This window comes from Balaenoptera borealis (assembly GCF_965194805.1).
Source record: "Balaenoptera borealis genome assembly, chromosome: 4".
Taxonomy (NCBI): domain Eukaryota; kingdom Metazoa; phylum Chordata; class Mammalia; order Artiodactyla; family Balaenopteridae; genus Balaenoptera; species Balaenoptera borealis.
Window position 1 is genome coordinate 136528868 of NC_138861.1, and position 26322 is coordinate 136555189.

Sequence of the window (26322 nt, forward strand, 5' to 3'; positions counted from 1 at the left end):
TAGATGTTTGTTTGCTGCTCATGGGTGTGAGCAAGTTAGATATTCTATATCGGAGACTTCTCCTTACAAAACTTTTTATCAGAGGATGGGGAAGGCCAGAGGATCTCAAAAGGTAAGCATTTTTTCTGAATGCCTCTTCTAAATTTGTTGTTTTAGTAAACATTTGAAACTTCATTTCAGTTATAAAGTCCTTTACTATAAATATAAAGTGATGGGTAAATTAAGCATTAACTACTATATAAGAAAGAAATTATTTCCTTTTCTCTTTTATCTAATTATTGCTCTTAAGCTTTAACCCATATAATCATAAATTGAACTATTTTAAAAGTAATTCAGACTTAAAGAGCTCTCAGACATAGATTTTTAACTTTGGTAATTTTTTATCGATTACAGATTTCAGGGACTAAACTTTCTTGGGTAACTTGAATTTGTAATGACTATAAAACTGTGATATACTGTAGCTCATGGAAGTATTTGAACTTGTGAAAAATAATTTTAGGGATTTGTGCCTTTAATTTTGAGTCTTGCATATGTTAATTACTTTTGGAACAATGATACGTCTCATGTTTTTTCTGAGACAAAATGTCAAGCTTGAAAAAAACCAAAGCCTTATTTTTTCTTTAATTATTAAAATTAAATTTTAACATAGTTTATGAACTGGACTTGCTAATTTTTAATTACTTTTCATCAGTCTCAATATAATGGGAATACTGAATTTTCTCCTTTTTTCCCCCCCTTCCCATAATAGACTCTTTGCATTCAGAAAGATTATTGGAAATCGAGAAAGATGTCAGAATCTGGTTTCAAGTGATTATCCAATATACATCGATAAGGTATTCAGATGAAAGAAATGCAATTATAGAAATTCAGGTTTTATATAACTGTGTGGCAAGAGTGGGCTGAATGTTGGAGTATAATAACAATAAACTCTAAAACATGAGTACAATATAGATTTTTCATTTAATATTTTTTTAAATGCTATTATATACCCTAGCTGAATGCTTATAATAACTATATGCATGTTTATATGGGAGCATATATTTAATACTTAACTAAATACAAGAAAATATTTAGGGATGGATCTTTTTGAGCCTCATCTTTTATCTTTAGGCTCAAGAGAGTTAAATTATTCAACATTTCAGAAGAATTACAAGTAATACAGGGAAGTACTCTATTGAGAGAATCAGCACATGAGAAGTTATTAGCAAAACAACTGTTAAATAACATGAGGGAAATGTTATGGGATATAGTTAATTGCTGAGAGAAGGGTAGAAAGAAAATGCTATAAAATTAGAGAATATGAGAAAATATATTTGAAATAGTTTTGTTTTTAAGCAGCATGTTTTCCTGTAAATCACTTCTAGGCTTATGTAATCGGATACTTGAAGCCCTGTAGGGGAGGGCCTGCAGCTGGGTAGGCTTCACATCCCTCACGGCCTTCAACCACAGTAACTCTACTTCCGTCGCTTTTATATATTGGATGTCTTTAGCAGATTTCATTCTTCAAAAGACTTTCACTGCTAAAAACAGGGTCTTATAAATTGGAAATCCCTCCTCTATACCACATAGCTGTTCCATTTGTATCTTCTGGACTTAGAACATTTCTCCCTCAAATTTTGCTAAATATTTCCATTTTCTCTGTCTTTTTCCTATTAAAAAATCATAGGCTTGAACAAATTTAAAACATACCAAGTAAAGATCAAAACTCTAATTTATGCCACTTTCCACCTCCTAATTCCATTTTCCTCCCAAGGAGGAATTACTGTTAGGATTTTAGAATGCTTTCTTACAGATATCCTTCCTCTTCCCCACCTTCTCTCTCTTGTTCTCTCACTCTCGGTTTTTAAAGATTGAGATATACAAATCTTTATATACAAAAGATATACAAAAATTCAAATACAGAAAAATTACCCTTTTAAAATGTACAATTCAGTGTTGTTGTTTTTTATTATTACATTCCCAAGATGTGCAACTATCACTATCTAATTCCAGAACATTTTTATTGCCCCCAAAAGAAACCCTGTACCCATTAGCTGTCACCTCCCACTTCCCCAGCCTCCCACCTGCTGATAATCACTCATCTGTTGTCTCTGTGGAGTCACCCATTCTGGACATTTCATATAAATGGAATCATCCAACATGTGGCCTTCTGTTTCTGGCTTATTTTACTTAGCAAATTTTTAAGGTTCATCCATGTTGTACCATGTACCACTGCTTCATTCTTTTTTATGGCTAAATAATATCCCATTGTGTATATGTACAACATTTTGTTTATCCATTATTCAGTTGATGGGCATTTGAGTTTCTACTTTTTTTTTTTTTTTTGGCTCCATTGGGTCTTAGTTGTGGCACATGGGATCTTCGTTGAGGCATGTGGGATCTTTTGTTGTGGCACGAGGGCTTCTCTCTAGTTGTGGCATGCGGGTTTTCTCTTCTCTAGTTGTGGCACGCTGGCTCCAGGGCACGTGGGCTCTGTAGTTGTGGCTCCAGAGTGCGTGGGCTCTGTAGTTTGCGGCGCCCGGACTTCTCTCTAGTTGAGGTGCGCAAGCTCAGTAGTTGTGGCGCACAGGCTTAGTTGCCCTGCGGCATGTGGGATCTTAGTTCCCTGACCAGGGATCAAACCTGCGTCCCCTGCATTGGAAGACGGATTCTTTACCACTGGACCACTAGGGAAGTCCCGAGTTGTTTCTTCTTTTTAACTGTTATGAATAATAATGTTATGAATATTCATGTACTAGTGTTCTTGTGGATATATTTTTTTCAGTTCCCTTGGGTATATATCTAGGAGTGGAGCTGCTCAGTCACATGGTAACTGTATGCTTAAATTTTTAACAAACTGTCAACTGTTTGCCAAAGTGCACCATTTTACTTTTCCACAAGCAGTGTATAATGCTCTCAATTTCTCCACGTTCTTACTAATATTTCTACCTGCCCTAGCCTTCCTAGTGGGTGTGAAGTATATTTTATTGTGATTTTGATATGTCTTCCCCTAATGACTGTGATGTTGAGCATCCTTTCATGTACTTATTGGCCATTTGTATATCTTCTTTTGAGAAATATCTGTGAAACCCTTGCCCATTTTTAATTGGGTTATTCCTCTTTTTAGTGTTGAGTTGTAGCTTGCTTAATTTTTAAATCTGTCTTATATATGGCTCTGAAAGTGTTTTTTTCTTACCAAATTGCCATTTATCCCAACACTATTTGTTGAATTATTATTCCCTTTCACATTAGTTTGTGCTGCCTCCTTTGTCAAATAATTCTTCTAAAATAGATAAAAGAAAACTTTAAAACTGTAGGAGGCACAAAGATGACTAAAATGTAAACACTTCCTGGATTAAAAATTTCGTATTATACACGTTAGGTCTCCTTACCATTTTCAAAAAATGCAATGCAATCCCAGTTAAAATATTCAGTTTAGAGCTAAGGTCCATAAAAGGATCCTAAAATTATTTTGGGAAGAACTCAAATATATATTTGGGAAGTACAGTCAGATCAGGAATACTTGAAAAGGAAGAGTGGTAAGTAAAAACTAGCTCAGTCATATATCAATGGGTATTGTAAGGCACAGCATGATCAGCACAGCCTGACACTGGTTTAGAAATAAAAGATATGCTAATGAGACCTGATAAATGATTGAAAATAATTTGTAAAATTATTTTCCAAAAAAATTTATGGAAACTTACTTCATGATAAAGTAGTATTTTAAGTCATTTGCAAAGAAAATGTGGATTATTTAATAAATGATGTTGAAACAACTGGTTAGTATTTGTGTTTTTTAAAAAGGTTGATATATTTAGCTTCTAAAAATACAGTTTTTTGTTTCTGGTTTTAATGAAAATATGTGATGCTTTACTGCTAATTTAATTTTGACTATTGGCCTGATAAAGATTTTTTTATTTAAAAAAAAAATAACTATTTGAGGTGAAAAAAAACTTAGGTGTTGAATATTAGGAAATGCCTTTGCTACATATGTAAATATCACATTTCACCTTATTTAATGTGTTGACATGACTCATTTCATCAGTAGGTTACCTGAAAATGAGCCATTCTAACATATATAATGTCAACCCTTATTTGATTGTGGTAAATTATAATTTGTTTGTAAATTGTTTTTATATTTATCTTTATATTGTTGAATTCTTGTAACAAATTTTTTTTTTGTTATTGTTTGTCATTGTACAAATAAGGTTTACTTATAGTTTTACCAAGTAGACTCAAGTAGAGAACATAGAAGGAAATGAAATGTGTGTAGGAGCCTTTAGAAAGCAGAATGGGGCAAAAGGATACATAGTAGGCACTAAAAAAAAGTTACAACTGAATAGAACTTTTTAACAGAAAAACATCTCTGATAGACCTAGATACCACGTCCTTGTGTATGCATCTTTGTTTTGCTTTTTTTAGATTGAAGAGCAGTCAGACTGTAAGATCCTAGATGGACACTTTGTTTCCCCCATGGCCCACTATGTGCCTGATATCATGCCAATTGAATCTGTTATTGCAAGGTAAGTATTTTTATTCAGAAAGTTAAAGTAGTAGGTTGTTTACATTCATTTATACAACTACAATAATATCAATGCCATATTATTTCAAATTACTTATTATTAATTGCAATAATTATTTAGCATTTTTCCATTAAATGTGAGGTGGGACAGAGTAAAAATACAGAGCTTTAGTATACATTTGAACTTAAGTTGTTATCAGCTTAATCTTCAAAATTTCAAGAAGCAGGACAGTGCTGGGAATGCTAAATGAAGCAGAGTTGTTAACATTGGTAGTTTTGATTATGAGACTGAAAATTAAGAGTTAGTTTTCATGAGCACAAAACAGATATAATCATTAAACCATCCTAAATTTTCTTGTCTATGTTCTTTTCAACAATTTATTGACAATAGATAAGTAGTGATATTTTCCCTTGCCCAGGCAAAGTAAGCTCAGAATTCAGGTTTATGTTGCCTGAGAACACAGCCGCCTAAGGTCAAACCTTGAGCTGACAGAGTGCAGTGTTCTACTGTGATAATAATTCCAAAATGTCAACTGCTAAGGAAATTGAAGAGAAGTAAGTCAGTTTGGGAAGATAAAGTTCTGAAGATGGATGGCGGTAGTGATTGCATAACAATGTAAGTGTACTTAATGTCACTGAACTGTACACTTAAAAATGGTAAAAATGGTAAATTTTATATTATATATATTTTACTACAATGATAAAAAAAGAAGTCATATAGGAAAAAACATTAAATGAGAGGACCAAGATACTACGATAAGAAGACGACAAACAGAGAAGACTGTGTTTTTTCTGGTGTGGTTTGCTTTTACCTCCAAACATAAAAGTTTTAATAAATCAGATCCTGTTATATACTCCAAGTTGAAAAAAAGATAACATGAACTATGTTATTGATATCAACAGCTTGTACAGCCAAGCATTATTCCTGCAAGGAGAAAAAGTGGAGCTATCTAAAGAATTGTTTTTCTAGGACTTAATCATATATATTGATGTCTTTAAAAATAAGAAAATTTCATTATGCATATACAAAGTTGTGGTATTGAATAAGGTAAAAATGATTGCAATAAATTCTGTGCTTATATTGTAATTGAATTTCTAATACCGTAACACCAAGCAAATTTACAGTATCTTTGTTGCCAGTTGGGCAAACATTAGTTTAATCAGTCAATTACAGTTTTGGGGTTTTTTTTCTACCAAAACATATGTTTATTTTTATTACATTCCCATAACCATTATAACAGAACTTTAATGCAGTTTAATAAATAAATAAATGATAATGAAAATTCATCAGTGCCTGAAAACTCAGATTTTTTTAAACTACTAAATGATCATATTTTAAATACACAATTCTACATTGCTAATATCTATTGAAATAGAATTTATAGATGAATAATCATGCCATAAATCACCTGTACTTTCATCCAACAGGACATGGAAAACAGCAAGTCAATTACAGTTTGAATGTCAAAATTCTGAATGACCTTTTCTCCCAAATAATTTAATTATGAAACTTTCAAGAATTCAAAGTTTGTATTAAAAGGCTTTTAGTTTCACTGATATGTTTTATTTTAAATAGATTCCAATTTATTGTGCCTAAAGAATGGAACAGCAAATATAGACCCGTATGCATTCATCTTGCTGGAACAGGAGATCATGTAAGACTTTATTATAACATCTTAATCCCTAATTTGTTAAGTTACTCTCTTTAACAGATGTGGTTATTATATTTTTTAATTTAATTTTAATTTTATATTAGAGTACAGTTGATTTACAATATTGTGTTAGTTTCAGGTGTACAGCAAAGTGATTCAGTTATACATGTACATGTATCCATTCTGTTTTAGATTCTTTTCCCATATAGGTCATTACAGAATATTGCGTAGAGTTCCCGATGCTATACAGCAGGTCCTTGTTGTTTATCTATTTTATATATAGTAGTGTGCATATGTTAATCCCACACTCCTAATTTATTTATTATATTCATTAAGTACGTCATCTTTTCTTTCCTCAGCATTACTGGAGACGACGAACACTAATGGCTCGTCCTATGATTAAAGAAGCCCGAATGGCTTCTTTGCTGTTAGAAAACCCTTATTATATCCTTTTGTGATACCTAGAAATCTTTTCTCTTATTTATTTATTTATAGATTTAGTCATCAAAAGGAATGATAGTAACCAGCTTTTCTAAACCAGTTAAATTTAGTCAGTTCAGAAAATGCTTAGGAATTAAGGAGCAAGAATGAAAAGAAGTGAAAAATTGTTTCACGCCTTTTTAAAAGGCAATTTAAGGATTTTGCTTCTGTTGTATAATGAAGATAAACTGTCCTTCTGTTTCTTTTGAGATTTATACTGGATTTTAATATTAATAAGTCAAGTGTTTGACTTATTAAGGAAACCCTCATGTTTTAAATACATTTACATTTAAGTATCACTTGAGGTTTAGAACAGTTCTTAATTTTCAAGATTATGTCAGACTATTCCCAGAAGAAGAAGTGAAACTGACGCACAGATATAAAGAAATGTTCAGCGTTGCTGGTAATCAGAGAAATGTAAAGTTAAAGGAACAGTTACAAAAGATTTAAAAAATAAAACACAGTAGTCATAAGGCTATTGTGAAATGGGCACTCTTATTACTGATGACTGTGAAAATCAGTTCAACCCTTTGGGAAAGCATTTTTACTATATGCATCAGGAACCTTTAAAAATCTCACATCCCTTGACATTTTGATTCTGGGAAGTTTATTCTAAGGATAAAATATTAAGAAAATAGAAAATGATAGAAAAGAGGAAAGATATTTAATAGCCTATAACTTATAATAGTAAAACAATAGAAATAGCTTAAATGTCTAACAATAGAAAAATGGTTAAGTAAATTGTGGTTCATAGCATTGGAATGTTGTACAGTTTGTTGTGTTATGTTTATTACTTTACCACTTACTACCTGTATGACCTTGAACCTGTTAGTTAACCTTTTAGTACCTCAACTTTTCCTTGGTAAGTGGGATTTATCTCTTAGGTTATTCAGAGTATTAGAATAGTTAATACTGGTAAATAATAAGGATTCAGTAAATTTTAACAGTTAGTTATTATTAAAAAAGTTTACAGTAATGAATGAAAAGTATTTATAATGCAAAAAGAGGATATAAAACTCAATGGTATGGCATAGGTATGCAAAAAACCTAAAATAGAAAATCCATTATTTTCTATTTAGAAACTGTGCCTAAGGGAAAATTTTGGAAAGAAATACAACAAAATATTAGTATGGTTGTCTGTAGATAAAATAGTTTTTCTTCTAACATGATTTTCTGAATTTTCTAGATTTTTTTATAAGTGAAAAAAGAAACCAATAAACTTCATTTTAAAATTAAGTTGGGGATTACACAACCCTGTTGAATTACTAAAAATATTGAATTGTACACTTTAGATGGGTGAATTGTATGGTATGTGATTATGTCTCAATGAAGCTTTTTAAAAAAAGAAAAATAATTAAGTTGAAAAACCTGAGAACTCCTAAACAGCCTATTTGGAAAACAGTTATTTCAGCATTAAATTGTCTTCAAGTTTAACTATTTTGCTTAAGTTAATGTGTTTTGAGACACAGAGTGTGTTTAATTATTTAAAAACTTTCTCTTTGACCCACATTCTTAAATGGCTGCAGGAAACCCAAGGACCAAATGTAAGTATGTGTTATCTTCATTTTCCAGTCTTTATACTGAATTTTCAGCCATCTTAAAATTTTTGGTAGCCTAAACACTTTTTCTGAAAAACAGAATTCTGGCCCCCGTACATTCTTGTGGTACCTGGATCTTTGCACATAATTATTCTACATGGGCGTATAATAAATAACCATTGACAAAATGAATTTTTGTACACTTTGGCAAGGTTTCATATAGGAGCTAATTATGTGAGTATGTCTTTATATGAATTAAATTTAAAAAAATAGATTATAGGGACTTCCCTGGCGGTTCAGTGGTTAAGACTTCACCTTCCAATGCAGGGGGTGTGGGTTCGATCCCTGGTCGAGGAGCTAAGATCCCACATGCCTCACAGCCAAAAAAAAAACAAAGCAAAACAAAACATGAAACAGAAGCAAATATTGTAACAAATTCAATAAAGACTTAAAAAAATAGATTGTAACTTGGTCACTTTAGTAATAAATTATATTTTTTATAATTATATAAGAATAGTTCTGGATTCTAAAAATATATATTTAAGTGCTTCTTATAAAGAAATGTACTTATGTAAAATCAGTTTCTAAAACAGAAAGTTTCAGTTGAATTGGCATTTAAATTAATCAAAACATGTATTATAAAAATTTTCTAACATTATATTCATAAATTATGTATTTTGTGAAAATAAGCAACATTTAAGATTTCGGCAATACATGAGCCTAGTATTAGTTTGAATTCTTTTACATTGCTATTTATTTTATTTTTTGTTGTTGTTGCCTCGTTTCTTTTTTTAAGATTTTAATTTTATTTGAGTATAGTTGATTTACAACGTTGTGTTAGTTTCTGCTGTACAGCAAAGTGAGTCAGTTATACAAATACATCTATTCACTATTTTTTAGATTCTCTTCTCACATAGGTTATCACACAATATTGAGTAGAGTTCCCTGTGCTATACAGTAAGTCCTTGTTGGTTATCTATCTTTTTTTTCTTAATTTTAATTTATTTATTTTTTAATTTTTGGCTGCGTTGGGTCTTCGTTGCTGCACGCGGGCTTCCTCTAGTTGTGGCAAGCTGGGGCTGCTCTTCGTTGCAGTGCATGGGCTTCTCATTGCGGTGGCTTCTCTTGTTGCAGAGCACAGGCTCTAGGCTCGCGGGCTCTAGAGTGCAGACTCAGTAGTTGTGGCACATGGGCCTAGTTGCTCCGTGGCATGTGGGATCTTCCCAGACCAGGGCTCAAACCCGTGTCGCCTGCATTGGCAGGCGGATTCTTAACCTCTGCGCCACCAGGGAAGCCCTGGCAGGCGGATTCTTAACCACTGCGCCACCAGGGAAGTCCTGGTTATCTATCTTATATATAGTGGTGTGTGTATGTTCATCCCAAGCTCCTGATTTATCCCTCCCCCGCCACATTTCCCCTTTGGTAACTGTAAGTGTGTTTTTGATATCTGTAAGTCTGTTTCTGTTTTGTAAATAAGTTTATTTGTATCTTTTTTTAAATTAGATTCCACATATGATTGATATCATATGATATTTGTCTTTCTCGGTCTGACTTACTTCACTTAGTATGATAATCTTGAGGTCCATCCATGTTGCTGCAAATGGCATTATTTCATTTTTATGGCTGAGTAATATTCCATTGTGTGTGTGTATGTGTGTATATATATATATATATTTTTATATATATATATATATATATATATATATATATATATATATATATATATATACACACACCACATCTTCTTTATCCACTCCTCTGTTGATGGACATTTAGGTTGCTTCCATGTCTTAGCTATTGTAAATAGTGCTGCAGTGAACATTGGGGTGCATGTATCCTTTCAGATTATGGTTTTCTCTGGATATGCCCAGGAGTGGGATTGCTGGATCATATGGTTGTTCTATTTTAAGTTTTTTAAGGAACCTCCATACTGTTCTCCATAGTGGTTGTACCAATTTACATTCTCACCAACAGTATAGGAGGGTTCCCTTTTCTCCACACCCTCTCCAGCATTTATTGTTTGTAGACTTTTTGCTGATGGCCATTCTGACTGGTGCGAGGTGATACCTCATTGCAGATTTGATTTGCATTTTTCTAATAATTAGTGATGTTGAGCATCTTTTCATGTGCTTTTTGGCCATCTGTATGTCTTCTTTGGGGGAATGTCTATTTAGATCTTTTGCCCATTTTTTGATTGGGTTGTTTGTTTTTTTGACACAGAGCTGTAAGAGTTGTTTGTGTATTCTGGAGATTAACCCCTTGTCGGTTGCTTTCTTTGCAAATATTACCTCGCATTCTGTGGGTTGTCTTTTTGTTTTGTTTATGGTTTCCTTTGCTGTGGAAAAGCTTTTGAGTTTAATTAGGTCCCATTTGTTTATTTTTGTTTTTATTTCCATTACTCTAGGAGATGGATAGAAAAAGATATTGCTGCGATTTATGTCAGAGTGTTCTGCCTATGTTTTCCTCCAAGAGTTTTATAGTACCTGGTCTTACATTTAGGTCTTTAATCCATTTTGAGTTTATTTTTGTGTATGGTGTTAGAGAATGTTCTAATTTCATTCTTTTACATGTAGCTGTCCAGTTTTTCCAGCACCACTTATTGAAGAGACTGTCTTTTCTCCATTGTATATTCTTGCCTCTCCTGTCATAGATTAAATGACCATAGGTGCATGAGTTTATTTCTGGGCTTTCTATCCTATTCCATTGATCTATATTTCTGTTTTTGTGCCAGTACCATACTGTTTTGATTACTGTAGCTTTGTAGTATAGCTACAGCATACTACAGGAATCAGCTGGAGTCTGCTTCCTCTAGCTCCATTTTTCTTTCTCAAGATTGCTTTAGCTATTTGGGGTCTTTTGTGTTTCCATGTAAATTTAAAAGTTTTTGCTCTAGTTCTGTGAAAAATGCCTAGTATTAGGTGAATTATTTTATGCTGCTTTAAAAAAAAATGCTTTATGTTCTATTGTAATTATTTTTTTCTTAGAAGAGACAACTATAAATTTGTTTTTCCTTATATCAATAGTGGTAATTTAATGAAAAATTGACAGTATAGAAATATTATTTTCTCATACATAACAGTTTTAAGTTATATCAAGTAAATAAGACATTCTTTTCTGGACTTCAAAATAGTTTGGTAGTTGAAACTCAATGAAAATTACATGTTGTAGAGCAGATACAGTTTTGTTTTTTTTTTTTAATTTATTTTTGGCTGTGTTGGGTCTTCCTTGCTGTGCGCAGGGTTTCTCTAGTTGCAGCGAGCGGAGGCTACTCTTCATTGTGGTGTGTGGGCTTCTCATTGCGGTGGCTTCTCTTGTTGTGGAGCACAGGCTCTAGGCACACAGGCTTCAGTAGTTGTGGCTCGCGGGCTCAGTAGTTGTGGCTTTTGGGCTCTAGAGCACAGGCTCAGTAGTTGTGGCGCACGGGCTTAGTTGCTCCGCAGCATGTGGGATCTTCCTGGACCAGGGCTCGAACCCATGTCCCCTGCATTGGCAGGTGGATTCTTAACCACTGTACCACCAGAGAAGTCCCTAGATACAGCTTTTTTTAAAAATCAGTTTTAGGTGATTAATATGCAGAACAATGTTAGCAGCATTCCAATTCCATCCATTTATTCCATTGTTTTACTTAGCTATCTGGTCCTTTAAAGGAAAAACATGTCTTCTGGCTGCCTGTTGTAAATTTGCATATATTATAATGTAAATACATAAAATAAATAATTTTCTCTTTTGTTTTGTGAGGCTAGAAGGTCCAGCTTAAAAAACGTGTCTGATCTTTTTGTGATGGGAGGAGCTCTTGTTTTAGAATCTGCAGCTCTCTTGCACTGGCTAGAGAGGGAGGGTTATGGACCTCTAGGAATGACCGGAATATCCATGGGAGGACACGTAAGCATTTTCATTTTAACTGATATTTAATTGTGGTTATGTTTATAAAATCTAGGGAATCAAGCAAGGTAATGGATTTATGGCACATCCTTCTCTGTGGGCCTCTCATAGTGTACGCATGCCAGAGAAAATTGCAGCCCCGAACCATTGCCCAGTCTCCTTACCTGTGGGCTGTGAGCACTGAAAGGAGTTGTACAGTGTGGGAGGTGGGGGGAAGATCTAGGGAATCTATTTATTTAAAAATTCACTTTAGGTATAGAATTAATTTTAGTTTTGGTGAAAGCAGAAACAGATTCTAAACTTTGATTCCAATTATGAAGTAATGATATTTTTTGTACGATTTATGTAGACACTGATTATACTACTTACTCCACAGCTATATCTCAGGTGTTAGATTTAATATTTTATTAAAAGTTGATTATAAACTTAACTTCAAGTGTCAACTATAAATGCCTTATTTTGCTGTTAAATTGGTGAAAATAGCTAATTTGGAAAACACTTTTCCCTTATCTCTTCTCTCCACCAACCTGTTTTACCTTTGCTTTCTAGAGTGTACTAAAATGGCCTCCTAATTGGTTTCTCTGTCTAGTTTTTTCACTCCTTAACCTTTTTCTTAAGACTTTTTCTCCACACTGTTAACTAGAGTGGTCTTCCTAAATCTGATCTCTGCTCTCTCCTGCTTAAAACCTTCCACAGGTTTTGCTATTGAACTGGGCACTAGCTATGCCAGGTGCTAGCATCCATCTAGTGCCCCCTCATTCCCTTTCACCTGGCCGAATAAGAGCTTGTCCTTCTGCTTCCAGATTAGAGCTTACTTCCTGTGAGAAACTCTTCCGGATTCCCAGCCTTATCCCAGACTATACTTCGTTTCTCAATAACACGTACTTATTTCATGCTGTGATTACTTGTCTAGCAGTCTGTTTTCTCTATAAAGCAATTGATTCAGTGAGGGCCAGGAACATGCTCTGGTTCATTTTCTGGACATATTAGTCATACAATACATTAAAATATATATATTGTGTAAGTCATTTGAATTATAAAATTAAGTGTAAAAACTTACTCAAATTCAAAACAACTACCAAAGAGTGAAACTGATAAAATTAGCTTCAAAAACTCAAATTCAAAACAACTAAAGACAATGAAACTGAAGAGTGGGAAAAGATTTCTTTTCCTAACTAGTAGTGTTTCCATTGTTATGACCTAGGTCAGGGTGTTATAACTGTCAGCTGGACTACTACCTATTAACTGGTTTCCCTACCTCCAATCTCACCCTCTCTAATCAATGTTATAAAATACTATTTAGCTTCATTGAATCACTTGACAATAACACTCCTTTGCTCAGGTCTCTTTATTAATTCCCCATTATCTACAGAACAAAGGGACCTCTAATCTGATCCCGATCGATCTTTCTAGCCCTACCTATCTCCCCTACTCCATTGGCCACATGTGCCCTATTGACCAGCGTAACTGAAGTATATTGGCTGTTTCCCTACCAGACCCTGTGTTTCTCACCATCTTGCCTTTGATTATACTGTCTCCTTTATATGGAAGACAAGACCCCATCTTTCATTTCCCCTAGAAGACTCAACCATTTCATGAAGCCTTCTCTGATTCCTCTAGCCAAAAATAACGTTTCCCTTCTCTAAACATATTACATCATTTTATATCAGTTATATAATCTGCTTTGTAGTTCACCAAATTCTTGACATCTTTCAGTCAACCCTGAAAACCTGAGATTTTATGGTTGAGATTTTGCTCTATCTGAGCAGGTCACTTAGATAATGAGTGTGCTTAGCCTACTGCCCAGCATCTACATCCCAGCGTGTTTGCTTTGTATTTATCAGTAGAAAGTAGCTTTCTGTGATGGGTCTTAAGGTACTTAAAATTTCCTAATACCTTTTATTGCTTTTTTAGGGGGCAGTTATATGTCATTGTTGAGTTTTATGGTTTGGGGAATTTGGAGAGTTTGCTAGACATTCTCATGAGTGTTTAAGAGACTTTGTGTTCATGTCTTATCTCACCAACTACTATACAAAGTACTTCTTAATATTAAATATTTTTCATTTTAGTGAATGTAAACTTTAAACTGAATCTCTCTGTTATCATGTTACAGATGGCTTCCTTAGCAGTATCCAACTGGCCTAAGCCCATGCCATTGATTCCATGTCTGTCTTGGTCCACAGCATCTGGGGTCTTCACTACGGTAATTTAATTGCAATTAATATTTAGATAATTATATATAATTAAAGGTAATTGTTTGCAGGGTTCCAAAATCACCCCCAGGCTTGGTGATTCACTGGAAGGAATTGCAGGACTCAGTATATACTCGTACTCACAATTAAAACTTACTGCAGCAAAAGGATACACTACAAAATCAATCAAGGGAAAAGGCACACAGGGCAAAATCCAGAGGAAACCAGGCATAAACTTCCAGTGGAGTCTCTCAGGATGTGTTTAATTCCCTCAGCAATGAGTTATGACAATATGTGCAAAGTGTTGTCCATCAGTGAAGCTCATTTGAGCCTAGGAGTCCAGGGTTTATATCAGGGGTCAGTCGCTTAGGCACCCTCTGCCTAGCATGTACTAAATTCCAGAAGGAAATCAGGTGTTCAGTAGAAACTACATTGTTTGTATAAGCAGTTTAGGCACAGTGACCCACTTTATCATTTTGGAAGTTTTATATCAGGGTAAAGAACTGTTTACTAGTCAAGTTACCAGACTCTAGTCAAGGGCCAACCTCACAAGCAGGCTTGTTTAAAGATAGGAAATCTCAAGTCTGCTTTGTTAATTTTTTTCTGCACAGTAATAATAATAAAACTATTGGACAACATGTTTTATACGTGTGATTTGATCTTAATTTAGTTTGTTATTTCAGGGCGTGCTAAGTAAATCGATTAATTGGAGGGAGCTAGAAAAGCAGTATTATACACAGACAGTTTATGAAGAAGAAATTATTCACATGCTTGAATATTGTGGAGTAAGTATTTTTAACTTCTGCAGAACATTGTGGGGGAAATGTTGATCATGTTGAATGATTCAGATTTTTAAAAAGAATTGCAGTTTTGTTTTGTTTTTTTAATATATATAGCTTTTTTTTTTGTGACCGCTCCACGTGACTTGTGAGATTTTAGTTCCCCAACAAGGGATTGAACCCAGCCCTCAGCAATGAGAGCGCAGAGTCCTAACCACTGGACTGCCAGGGAATTCCCTGAATTGCAGATTTTTAAAAAGCAGTACTATTTTTTACTTAATAGAATTCTTCGTTTTAAAATAAAATACAGAAAATCATGCAAAGCAAGTGCATAGCTTACTACATTTATTAAATGGCTAACACATTTGAATAGAACTTGACCACCCAGCTCACAACTTAGCACCCAACCCAGAAACCACTTTCATGTGTCCTAATCAGAAGACCTTTCTCCCCCCTACTATTTAGTTATCATTATCCTGATTTTTCTAGTGATTACTTCCTTCTGTCAAATATGCATCCCTAGACACTTCAGTTCTTTTATTTTATGGGTCTTTCAAGTGTCTTTTAATCTATAAGTTCTCTTTCATCCTTTTCTTTTCCTTATAATTTATCTATTGAAGAACTTGGGCTATTTACCTGTAGAGTTTCTCACAGTCTAGATTTTTGTTTGCATTCTCATGGTACACTTTAGCATATTCCTCCATGCTCTCTATTGCCTGCAAATTGGCAACTAGGTCTAGAGGCTTGATTAAACTCAGTTTATCATTCTTTGGTAAGAGTGTAGGAAGCAGATAATGTCTGGCTGCTCTTTTTTGTGGTGTAAGCAGCCATTGATGCTTAATGCCTATGTCTATTATGTTGAGTGTTGCAAAATGCTGATACTCTAATTCTATCCTCTTTTTTCATTTATTAATTGGAATACTTTGATTTAAAAAAAAGCCACTTCCCTTATCAATTATTTGGTTACCTCATAAGTTCATTTCATATACCTTAATTTACCAATTATCAGGGAAATGAGTTGGTTCTCTATTATTCTCCTAAGGTGACCAATTCTTTTCAGAAATGTTTTTTCTTTTCACGAATTTTAAAATTTTGCACATTCAGTTTAAAAGTTACTGAGAACCTCAGGAAACCTCAGGGGAAAAAAAGGACTCTTTCTACTATCGACGAGGACTTTTTATTTGTAATTACATCAAAATAAAACTCACTCTTGTAGGGGACTTATCTGGCAGTCCAGCGGTTAGGACTCTGCGCTTCCACTGCAGGGGCATGGGTTTGACCACTGGTCGGGAAGAAGATCCCGCGTGCCGTGCAGCTTGGTTGGGGAAGGTGGGGAGGGGAAGAGGGGGAAGGGAGGGGGGGAGGGAGGGGAAGGGAGGGGGGAGGGGAAGGGAGGCGGGGGGAGGGAGGAAGGGAGGCAGGGGGGAGGCGGGAAGGGAGGGGGGAAGGAAGGGAGGCAGGGGGAGGGGGGCTCACCCTTGTAAAATAGGTCTATTTTGCGCAGCCTCAAAGGGCAGTTAATTACTTGCCTAAGAACTTTATTACAAAATAGCTCTCCCTGTTAGCTAGTTCCTGTGTCCCACTATACATATAATCAGAAAGATACTTATATTTGAGAGCCTATGAGAAAACCTAACATGCATTTTTTAAGGGAGGTTCATACATTTTGGCTGTCTGAAATGACAGTGTATTCTTCTCCAGCCCTTTTTCTCTGTGACTCTTGGTGATTGTATACAAGAGTCCTTTTGTCTTAGTTAGAACTAGTTCACAGTTATGAATATTCAAGAAATATCAAGCCAGCTTTTTTTTTATTTTAAAAACTGTGTTTTCCCAATCAAAAGAAGTTAAATTTGTTGATGTACTGCTCTGAATAATTCTAGGATGCTTTGATCTTCCATTTCCCGATGTTACTAACCTTCCTTTCCTTCCTTTTTATATTTCTGTGATCTGGATAGCTTTAATGATTTGTTCTGCTAACCAGGTTGTTGTGGTTTGCTTATTTTCCCTTGCCTTCAACCCATTTTTCGTTCTTTTATTTTTTAAATAGGTTGTATGGTCATATAGTTCAAGCATCAAAAAGCATAAAAAGATATATAGTGAAACGATTCCTACCCTTGTTCCCAGTTTGCCTAGGTCCTATCTCTGTCAACAAATAACCCACTATATTATTTAGTATTTCAAGGAATTTTTCAAACCGAAAGAAATCTCAACTTTTCTCTCTTCCCTTTTCTTATGGACAATACACAAATGTTTCCTTTTTCTTTTTCACTGCTGCATAATAGCCTATTATATGGACGGATGTACCATGATTTATTAACCAGTATGCTGTTGATGGGCATTTATGTTGCTTCTCATCCTTCACTATTAACAAACAGTTCTGCAATGAGTAACATTGTACATACATCAGTTCACAAGTGCAAATTCCTAGAAATGGTGTTGCTGAGTAGAAGGGTATAAGCAGTTGTAATCTTAGATTTTGTCTAATTCTAGTTGTGTGAATTTACACTACCAGCAGGAACATGTGTGTCTGTTTCCCCATAAGTTCACAAATTCAGTGTGTTATCAGACATACATGGTTTTTTTGTCAACCAGACAGGGAAATTTGGTATAGTTTTTATTTAATTTACTTAAGTAGGGACTTCCCTGGCGGTGCCGTCCAGTAGTTAGGACTCCACGCTTCTACTGCAGGGGGCATGGGTTCAATCCCTGGTCACGGAACTAAGATCCTGCATCCCTCAGCAAAAAAAAATTTACTTAAGGATAAGTGAAATTGAACATGTTTATAAGTTTTCTGTTTTTAATTAATTTATTTATTTATTTTTGGCTGTGTTGGGTCTTCGTTGCTGCGCGCGGCCTTTCTCTAGTTGCAGCAAGCGGGGGCTACTCTTTACTGTGGTGCACGGGCTTCTCATTGTGGTGGCTTCTCTTTTGGGGAGCTTGGGCTCTAGGCGCACAGGCTTCAGTAGTTGTAGCACACGGGCTCAGTAGTTGTGGGTCTCGGGCTCTAGAGCACAGGCTCAGTAGTTGTGGTGCATGGGCTTAGTTGCTCTGCGGCATGTGGAGTCTTCCCGGACCAGGGCTCGAACCCGTGTCCCCTGCATTGGCAGGTGGATTCTTAACCACTGCACCACCAGGGATGTCCAACCTTGATAATTTTTAATTTTTCTTAGTTCAGCCTGAGAAAGAGATTTGGGGTGGCTGGTGTATTACTGCCAGGATGCACTCATAAGAATTTTAGAAGTTCTAAGGTTAAAGCAAATCATGGATTTCAAAACTTTGGCAATAAAAAACATGACACAGGCGGGAATTCCCTGGAGGTCCAGTGGTTAGGACTCCGTGCTTCCACTGCTGGGGACCCAGGTTCAATCCCTGGTCAGGGAATTGAGATCCTACAAGCCGCAAGGTGCAGCCAAAACAAAACAAATGTCACAGGCTAAATGATACTCTTTACTATTTAGTAAGAAACATTCAGCAATAAAGTATCATTTATCTTCATTCTCAGTTAAATTTTGACATCTCTTTTCTCTTTTTGTTTTTATTATGGTAAAATATACACAATATAAAATTTACCATTTTAACCATTTTTAAGTGTACAGTTCAGTAGTATTAAGTACATTTACATTGTTGTGCAACCATCACCACCATCCATCTCCAGAACTTTTTCATCTTCCTAAACTGAAACTCTGTACCCATTAAACAAAACTCTATTCACTCCTCTTCCCATCCCCTGGCAACTACCATTCTACCTTCTGTCTGTATGAATTTGAGTACTCTAGGTACCTCATAAAAATGGAAACATACAATATTGTCCCTTTGTGTCTGGCTTATTCATTTTGCATAATGTCTTCAAAGTTCATCCATGTTGTAGCATGTGTCAGAATTCCATTGCCTTTTAAGACTGAATAATAATCTATTGTATGTATATACTACATTTTGTTTATCCATTTATTCATTGACGGACATTTGTGTTTTCTCTGTTTTAACAAGGTTGTTAAATAAAATCCTATTTTATATTAAATGACATTTTCTTTTCTTTCATATAATCAGACAGATTCTTTCAAAATGGGACAAGAGTTCCTGAAACACTTCCCTAGCAGTGCAGACAAGCTAACTAACCTTAACCTGGTTTCTAGAACTTTAAATTTAGATATGGTGGACGAAGTTGTGTCCCAAAAAGCTGCTGAGTGCCATAAATCTAGTAAAACATCTATCAGTTCCACATCAGAAGGACTCTTGTTGCAAGATACCTCTAGGATGGGGTGCTTCAATCAAACACTTTCAACCAACAAAAGTAGTTATACGCGTTGTAATCCTCAGTCATACCACCTACTCAGTAAAGAACAAAGAAGAAACACTCTTCAGAAAGAATCTTTAATATTTATGAAAGGAGTTATGGATGAATGTACTCATGTAGCAAATTTCTCAGGTATTAATTTTTATATGAAATTGAGAATATTTGCTGATGATATGTGATAATCATGCTGATGATATATAAAATATGTGAAATATTTTTAAGGATGCTTTACAAGATAATTTCATATTTTCAAGAATATATTTATTGTTGGCTCCACAATGTGTTTTCTAAGATAAGTTGGTTATGTAAATGTATCATATTTAAATTTTATCCATGAAAATCTAAGACCCTTTTATTAGTTCTTTAAAAACATTGGGTTTTGTATCTTCTTTAGAATATTCATCTCAATTTTGTATTAGAGACGAATATTATAATGTTATGGTATAGTATAGTTGATTTTTTAACTTAATAATCAAAATTTTTAGTTCGGCAAATGTTTTACTTACTGCATTGTATGGTGTATTTTATTTTCCAATATGATTACTAGTATTTATATAAAATTCTTAGAGCTTCTTAAAAGTATATATGTTGCATCTTAAAAAAATCCTGTACCTAGTTCCAGTTGACCCAAGCCTCATCATAGTGGTTCAAGCCAAAGAAGATGCCTATATTCCACGAACAGGAGTTCGAAGTCTACAAGAAATTTGGCCTGGTTGTGAAATCCGATATCTAGAAGGGGGTCATATTAGTGCTTATCTTTTTAAACAAGGACTCTTCAGGTAAGATGATTGGTCTAACAGGTGTCTATTTATTTGTTGTTTGTTTGGGGGACTTTTTTGGCTCAACAAATATAAAGATTGGGTATTTTTATTATGCATTTTAGCCCTCTTATTTCCTTCCTGCCTCTCTCAATTCTCACATTGTGATACTCTTTCCTATCTTGTCTTCTAATTTTCTTTTCCTTCTAGAGAACTAGGAAATAGCATATGATAGGCATGCTTTGTTGTGTGGTTTTACCCTCTTCAAATATTAATAGCCAGGTGTTTTAGGGTGTAGGGAGGAACATTAGGGTTTGTAAAACTCGCTTTGGCTCATCATGAATTTTTCACTCCACTCTGATGTTCTTCTCTCAGAATGACCTGAGTATCTGTGGAATAATCTAGCAATGTTTTTCAGTAGCAGGTGAATACTGAACCCTAAAAGAGAAGTGAAATACTGGTTTTATTGTTAATAACCTTATATGACTCTGATATTTGCTAAAATTTATAAAGACTTTTTGCTATTATTCTAGTTTTTTGATAATGCTGTTTTATTTCTACTTCTATTCAGATTTGATTGTAATAGGCATCATTGGAATATTTATCATTAATGGTTCAATTAGTTCACATAAAGTGCTTAGACCAGTGCCCTGTGCAGTGTTCCAAAACTGCCAGCTGGATAGCAGTATAATAGAAGAATGCGTGTGCTATATGTTTGACATGTTTTAGTTCTTTTTAACCTAGGAAATAATTCTTTGTATGTTGTTGCTTATGTAGTTCAGTTTATAGATACCACCTTTTTGAGGTACAGTCTAATTCTTCAAGTCTGTAATGTCCTCAAGAATATAGTAACCCTTTCTTTTCATAGCATGATCTTTTAAAAAATACTCATGTATCAAGCATTTGAGTCCCTGTTAGTTGGTGAGTGAGCAGACTACTTATCCAGTACTCAAGTGACCCTCTGGCACAGCAAAACTAAAACAAAAACAAACGAAAATTGTGAGTACTTAGTGTTGCTAGGGTTGCTCAAGAGTCTAAAGTTCTGTTATACATGTGAATGCAGGGAACGCACATGCTTGTTTTAGTAAATCGTTGTCAAATTTCTTTTACTCTTTTACGTATCTACGTGGGAGTGTGGCTGAGAGGCATTAGGAAGAATAGAAGTCAGCAGCAAAAACTCATAAGTGCTAATTTGAAGGCTTCGTTTGAGAAAGAGATAAATGTTAGCTATCAACATGTGCCAGGTACTAGAGCAATCGCTTCATATGTTATTTTTAATATCACCTTTACACAGGAACACAGGAAACAAAAAAGATTAAATAACATGCTCTGGTGGAGTAACTGCTAAGCCATTTGGCCTCTCCACTAGTCACTTCAAAACCTAACAAAGTTTAGATGACATTGGAGTAGTAGAATTTTACAAATTCAGTCTTTTCACTCCCCAGATTTAAAAATAAAACAAGCCAATCCTTTATGTGCTCTAATAATTTGGGTTAAGTTATTTAGAACGGATTGATAATACAAATGGATAGGTGACTTAAACTGCATATGTATACCTTTACTAACCTTCCTCATACCATGTACACAAGCCCAGGTTGCAACCTTAGACCTCATCTTATAAATTTTTGAGCCAAATACACACAAACATTATACAAAGCTTTGTCTTTCCATCAAATTGGAAATCACAGTCTGTAGCAGGTGCCAGTTTTAAAGTTAATCTTAATATCTTTTTAAGGATGTGGGGAAATGCTTAGTCAAACAAGTATAACACAGGAGTAATATGATCTCAGTTATCATTTAAACTGGGTGAAAATACAGACATAAGCATTAAAAAAAAGCTTGTAGGAAAAGATTAAATGTAGATATCTTAGAGTGATGGGATTATGACTTTTTTCCCTTTTTCTGAATTTTCTACAGTGAAAATGTATTTGACAATAGGAAAAAAAAATAAGCCTTAAATATAATATCTTATGAAACTGGGCCAGATCAGTTTGACTCTTCCTTTCCAATTAAAATACTAAAATACCTAGTGAAGTTAATGTAGGAAACTAAGGCTTTTAAGTTCAGTTGCTATATCATAATCTATGCAGTAGATTGAATATTACATTTGAAAAGTTCTATGGCCAGTTAATTTTCAACAAGTAACAGAATAAAAAGAAACCAGTTCCTTTTCATTTTATCATTTCATATTTTATACATAAATGTATACATATATTATATAAATTTAAAGGCACAAAAAAGTGCTTCACAGGAAAAGATGGCATTTATGAACCATCGGTTGGAAGTACATTTAAAGTTTTCCAGTAGTGGTGAAGTTACATGGATCCAAACTCACCCTCGCGTACCTGCCTCTTCCACAGCTATTGATATTTGGAGAGGAGGTCAGGTTGCAAGACACAGGTTATTTGGAAATAACTTATAGTAAAAACACTGTCTGTCCCCCTTTTTTGCTAATTACTTGTAGTTTTTCTTTCATATTTAATTTTAGGCGCGCCATCTATGATGCATTTGAACGCTTCCTCCGTAAATACGCTAACTAACGGGATCACTGTATGTAACCAGTGCAGCCATCATGTTTCTTACGAAAGGAGTTTGATCCTTTGATGATGTGAAGAACAAGCAGACAGCACTATATATCTAATTGCTGTCAATCTAGTCTGGAATTCAGTGTTACAGATCAGTCAACTATAATCTTTAAATACATTTGAATAATTGTAAACCAATATTTGGATGAAATAATGCTGAACTATTTTGTACTATTTGTGGGAATCCCATAAAATCAATATCTAGTCTGTTGTTACTATTTATGTAAACTTTAACTTTTTAATTATGAATAATTTATTAATTTAAAATAAATGTATTCATAGAAACCCTGTTGGTTTTTAAAGAACTGCTAAATCAAACTTAGTTTGTAATATGTCACCCTGTATTGTATATATGCCCTTACATGACATTTCTATTATTGACTTGATTTGAGAAACATGTTTATTTCTTTTATGGATCCACAGTGAATTTATAATCTTATTTTCAACTTTAATTTTCTGCCATGGATACTTATCATGTGTAAAATCAGTTTTAACTTTGAATACTAAAAAATCCTTTTTGCTTTATACTTAAGTACTTTTAATAATTAAATTGAATGTGAGAATGCAGATAAGATGCATAAGACTTGGCTAAACTTTAAAACTTTGCCAAATATTAGGTTAGAAAAAATTGCCAAACATTTTTCCCCTACTTGAAAAGTTTCAATTCATGAACACTGAAATAATGAAAGACCTATTGCATTAATTAATAACTGTTTCTTAACATTTTCTTGTATACATATTCTGAGTTTGCTAAACATCTAACTTTAGGCCAAGTACTTAACAGCTTTGGTTTTTTAATTTCAGAAATTAATGACCACATATGAAATTGATCTGTCCGTATAAACTTTATTTTACAGAAAAGATATAATAACTAGTAACTTTTTAAAATGGAATATTATATGGCTACACTTGGTGCTTTCTTTTTATTTTATTTTACTTTTAAATTTTTTTGGCTGCACCACACGGCCTGTGGGATCTTAGTTCCCTGACCAGGGATTGAACCCGGGCCCTCAGCAAGAGTGCGGAGTCTTAACCACTGGGCCACCAGGGAATTCCTGGTGCTTTCTTTTTATGTTAAACTTCTCAAGCCAAGAGCTAAAATGTTTTTAAAAGTAGAAAATATTTGAGGTTTAGAAAAAATATATTTGAGTTTTATTTTTTTGAAATATGTGTTGTCTGTGGGTTATTTTAAAATATGTATTCCTAGTCTAGTAAGGATATTTGAATTATAAGATGCCTTTGTAGCTTTTTAAAGATTTTATTTGTCCCTCTAATGCCTCCATCACCTTAATTTTTAAAAACTATTTTTAAATGATACATGTGAAGTCACCGATGGCATACAGTGTTGTAAATTCTGTAAAACTACTTTGACATAACAAACAAACGTGGTTACAGCCATTTGAGCTATAGCAATTTTACATGTTCAGATTAGAACCTTTACTTTTCACTGAAAGTATGAAATCTACTAAAGTTCTCCAACAAAATACCCTTTAAAGATAAAGTAAAACTTGTTGTTAACTGAATTACAAGTACTTTCTTATGTATTTAGTGAGGTGATTGAATGCTTTCTGAGCAATGGCTTTAGTGAAACCAGTACTTTATTTTTCACATAAATATTTCCTACTAAGCAATAGTGTACTATGGTATGTAACTTTCTATTGGTAAAAGAATGAAATTTCATTTCAGTTTAATTAACTCTTAGGCATAACTAATTTCTCCCAAATAAATGTGAAAGAGGTGTTTTTAAAATTTCTTCTGTTATCCATCCAGATGTTCTAAGAATATATCCACACAACTACCTAAAGAAGTGCTGTCTGCCATTTTGAAGATTGGATACATAAATTGCTAGAAATTCATTTAGCCCAGAGTTGCAAACTGGCAATCAGTACAGGACAGCTTGTCCCACAGTTGTTTTATTCAGTGTGCATAATATCTCCAAAATTTTTGAATTCGAAAAGTCTTTAGGCTGGGTATGCATTCCCCAGTTTGCCATAATCCACCAGACTCTGAGCTCTTGTATTAGACTACTTCACTACTTTGTGTTTCCCACGTAGCCCTGAAGACATCTGAGCCTGACACCCCGACTTAGATCTGTGGTTAAAAAACGTTTCTGAATTTCATGATTTGATAATGTTGTAAGTACTATTAAATCATTTTAGCATATGCATTTTAGATTGTTTCTTATGAATGTAAATTTTAATGTGGTGCTTTCTTTTCTAAAGATTATTGAATTATTGACTCTGTAACTGAAATTTGTAAAATCATTTCCAAATATTTTTTACTTCACAATAAAAGTCTTAAAAATCAATTACTTGTTATGTTCAAGAGGTATTATTCTAAACGCAGAAAACCCGTGTCACATTTGATTAATATAGCCAAACTTGAACTAAGTGTGTGTTCCTTCTTAGTAATATTATGACCCAAACAACGTAAGGCAAATATAAGCAAAGGAGTCTCTAGCAAAACAGTATTCAGTATCTACAACAAGAGCCAAATTTCCCCCCAAAATATGTGTGATGTCAGGGAAACCAGCATTCTGACGGACCAATCTAAATGTTGTGTAACTCACTATTAGATATTATTACATTTACACTAGTAAATGTACTGCAAACAATTAAAATCTAGAGATAAGAACTATAGGACTGGGAATGGGGGTCCTGAGCAGAGGCTGCTGTAGAAACTCAGTTTGAAAATAAAAGAAAGATTACGGCAGATTAGACAACGGGAAAAGAGGTACATTTTGACCATTTTGCAGGAGCAGAGTAACTTAATTCTAGGAATGCTGTTATAGGCAGAATCCTAAGAAACCAATGACTGTGTGAAAGACTTTGAAAACAGTTTTAACTAGAAAATGTTGGACCAAAAACCCAAGGATTTTTCTCAGGACTGAAAGAGCTAATAGGCAGATTCACCAGATTGTGTTAATTAAGAAAAACTGTATAAGCAACTGTAAAAAGTTTAATCTGTGTATAAAGTAGCTGGGATAAAAGTTTTCCTATATACAGTACCTGGATAAAGTACCTACATCAAGTACGTACCACTTTACTGCTCTAAGTGTGGTCGGTAGATTTGCAGCATCCTCTGGGAGCTTGTCAGAAACTCAGAATCTCAGGTGCCATCCCAAACTTACTGAGTCAGAATCTGCATTTGAATAAGATCTCCAGATGGTTCAAATACACATTATGTTTTGAAAAACACCCTTCTAAGGTCAGTGGTTCTCAAATTTTAGCCTGCATAGGAATCACCTGGAGCCTTGTTAAAAAGATTTCTGGGCCCCAGTGCCCAGAGTTTCTGATCCAGTGAGTCTGGGACAGGGCTGGGGAATTTGTATTTCTAACAAGTTTCCTAGGACACTGATGCTGTTATCCAAGGGGTTACACTTTAAGAACCTAAGAGCCATGGCTCTAATTGGATCTCAGGCCTTGGCTGCACATTAGAATCACCCGGTGGGGAGTTCCCTAGTGGTCCAGTGGGTAAGACTCCGTGCTCCCAATGCAGGGGGCCCGGGTTGGATCCCTGGTCAGGGAACTAGATCCCACATGCATACCACAACTAAGTCCGCATGCTGCAACTAAAAACATGCTGCAAACGAAGATACCACATGCTGTGACTAAGACCCGGCACAGCCAAAATAATAAATTTAAAAAAATAAAAAAAAAAA

The 26322-nt window shown here is 34.5% G+C and overlaps 1 protein-coding gene across 3 annotated transcripts; it reads left to right on the top strand.

The window, feature by feature from the left end:
• Positions 1–3: 3 nt before the first annotated feature.
• ABHD18 (abhydrolase domain containing 18) lies at positions 4–26322 on the top strand. Of its 3 annotated transcripts, XM_082389782.1 has the most exons (12): positions 4–112; positions 749–833; positions 4402–4502; positions 6078–6156; positions 6513–6607; positions 8160–8177; positions 11915–12053; positions 14167–14256; positions 14929–15030; positions 19072–19450; positions 19935–20097; positions 22565–26322. In XM_082389782.1, the coding sequence occupies exons 1-12, from the start codon at positions 21–23 to the stop codon at positions 22614–22616; spliced, it is 1395 nt and encodes a 464-aa protein (XP_082245908.1). In that variant the 5' UTR covers positions 4–20; the 3' UTR covers positions 22617–26322. The 3 variants fall into 3 exon arrangements, with proteins under 3 accessions (XP_082245908.1, XP_082245906.1, XP_082245907.1); XM_082389780.1 differs by lacking the exons at positions 4–112; positions 749–833; positions 4402–4502; positions 6078–6156; positions 6513–6607 and having other exon boundaries at positions 6624–8177; positions 11910–12053; XM_082389781.1 differs by lacking the exons at positions 4–112; positions 749–833; positions 4402–4502; ... (1 more) ...; positions 6513–6607; positions 14929–15030 and having other exon boundaries at positions 6624–8177; positions 11910–12053.

Coding starts and splice junctions, on each gene's coding strand:
- ABHD18 (XM_082389782.1), top strand. CDS start 21: ATGGGTGTGAGCAAGTTAGATATTCTATATCGGAGACTTCTCCTTACA. Junction 14,257..14,928: donor CATCTGGGGTCTTCACTACG/GTAATTTAATTG, acceptor TTGTTATTTCAG/GGCGTGCTAAGTAAATCGAT. Junction 20,098..22,564: donor TTTAAACAAGGACTCTTCAG/GTAAGATGATTG, acceptor ATTTAATTTTAG/GCGCGCCATCTATGATGCAT.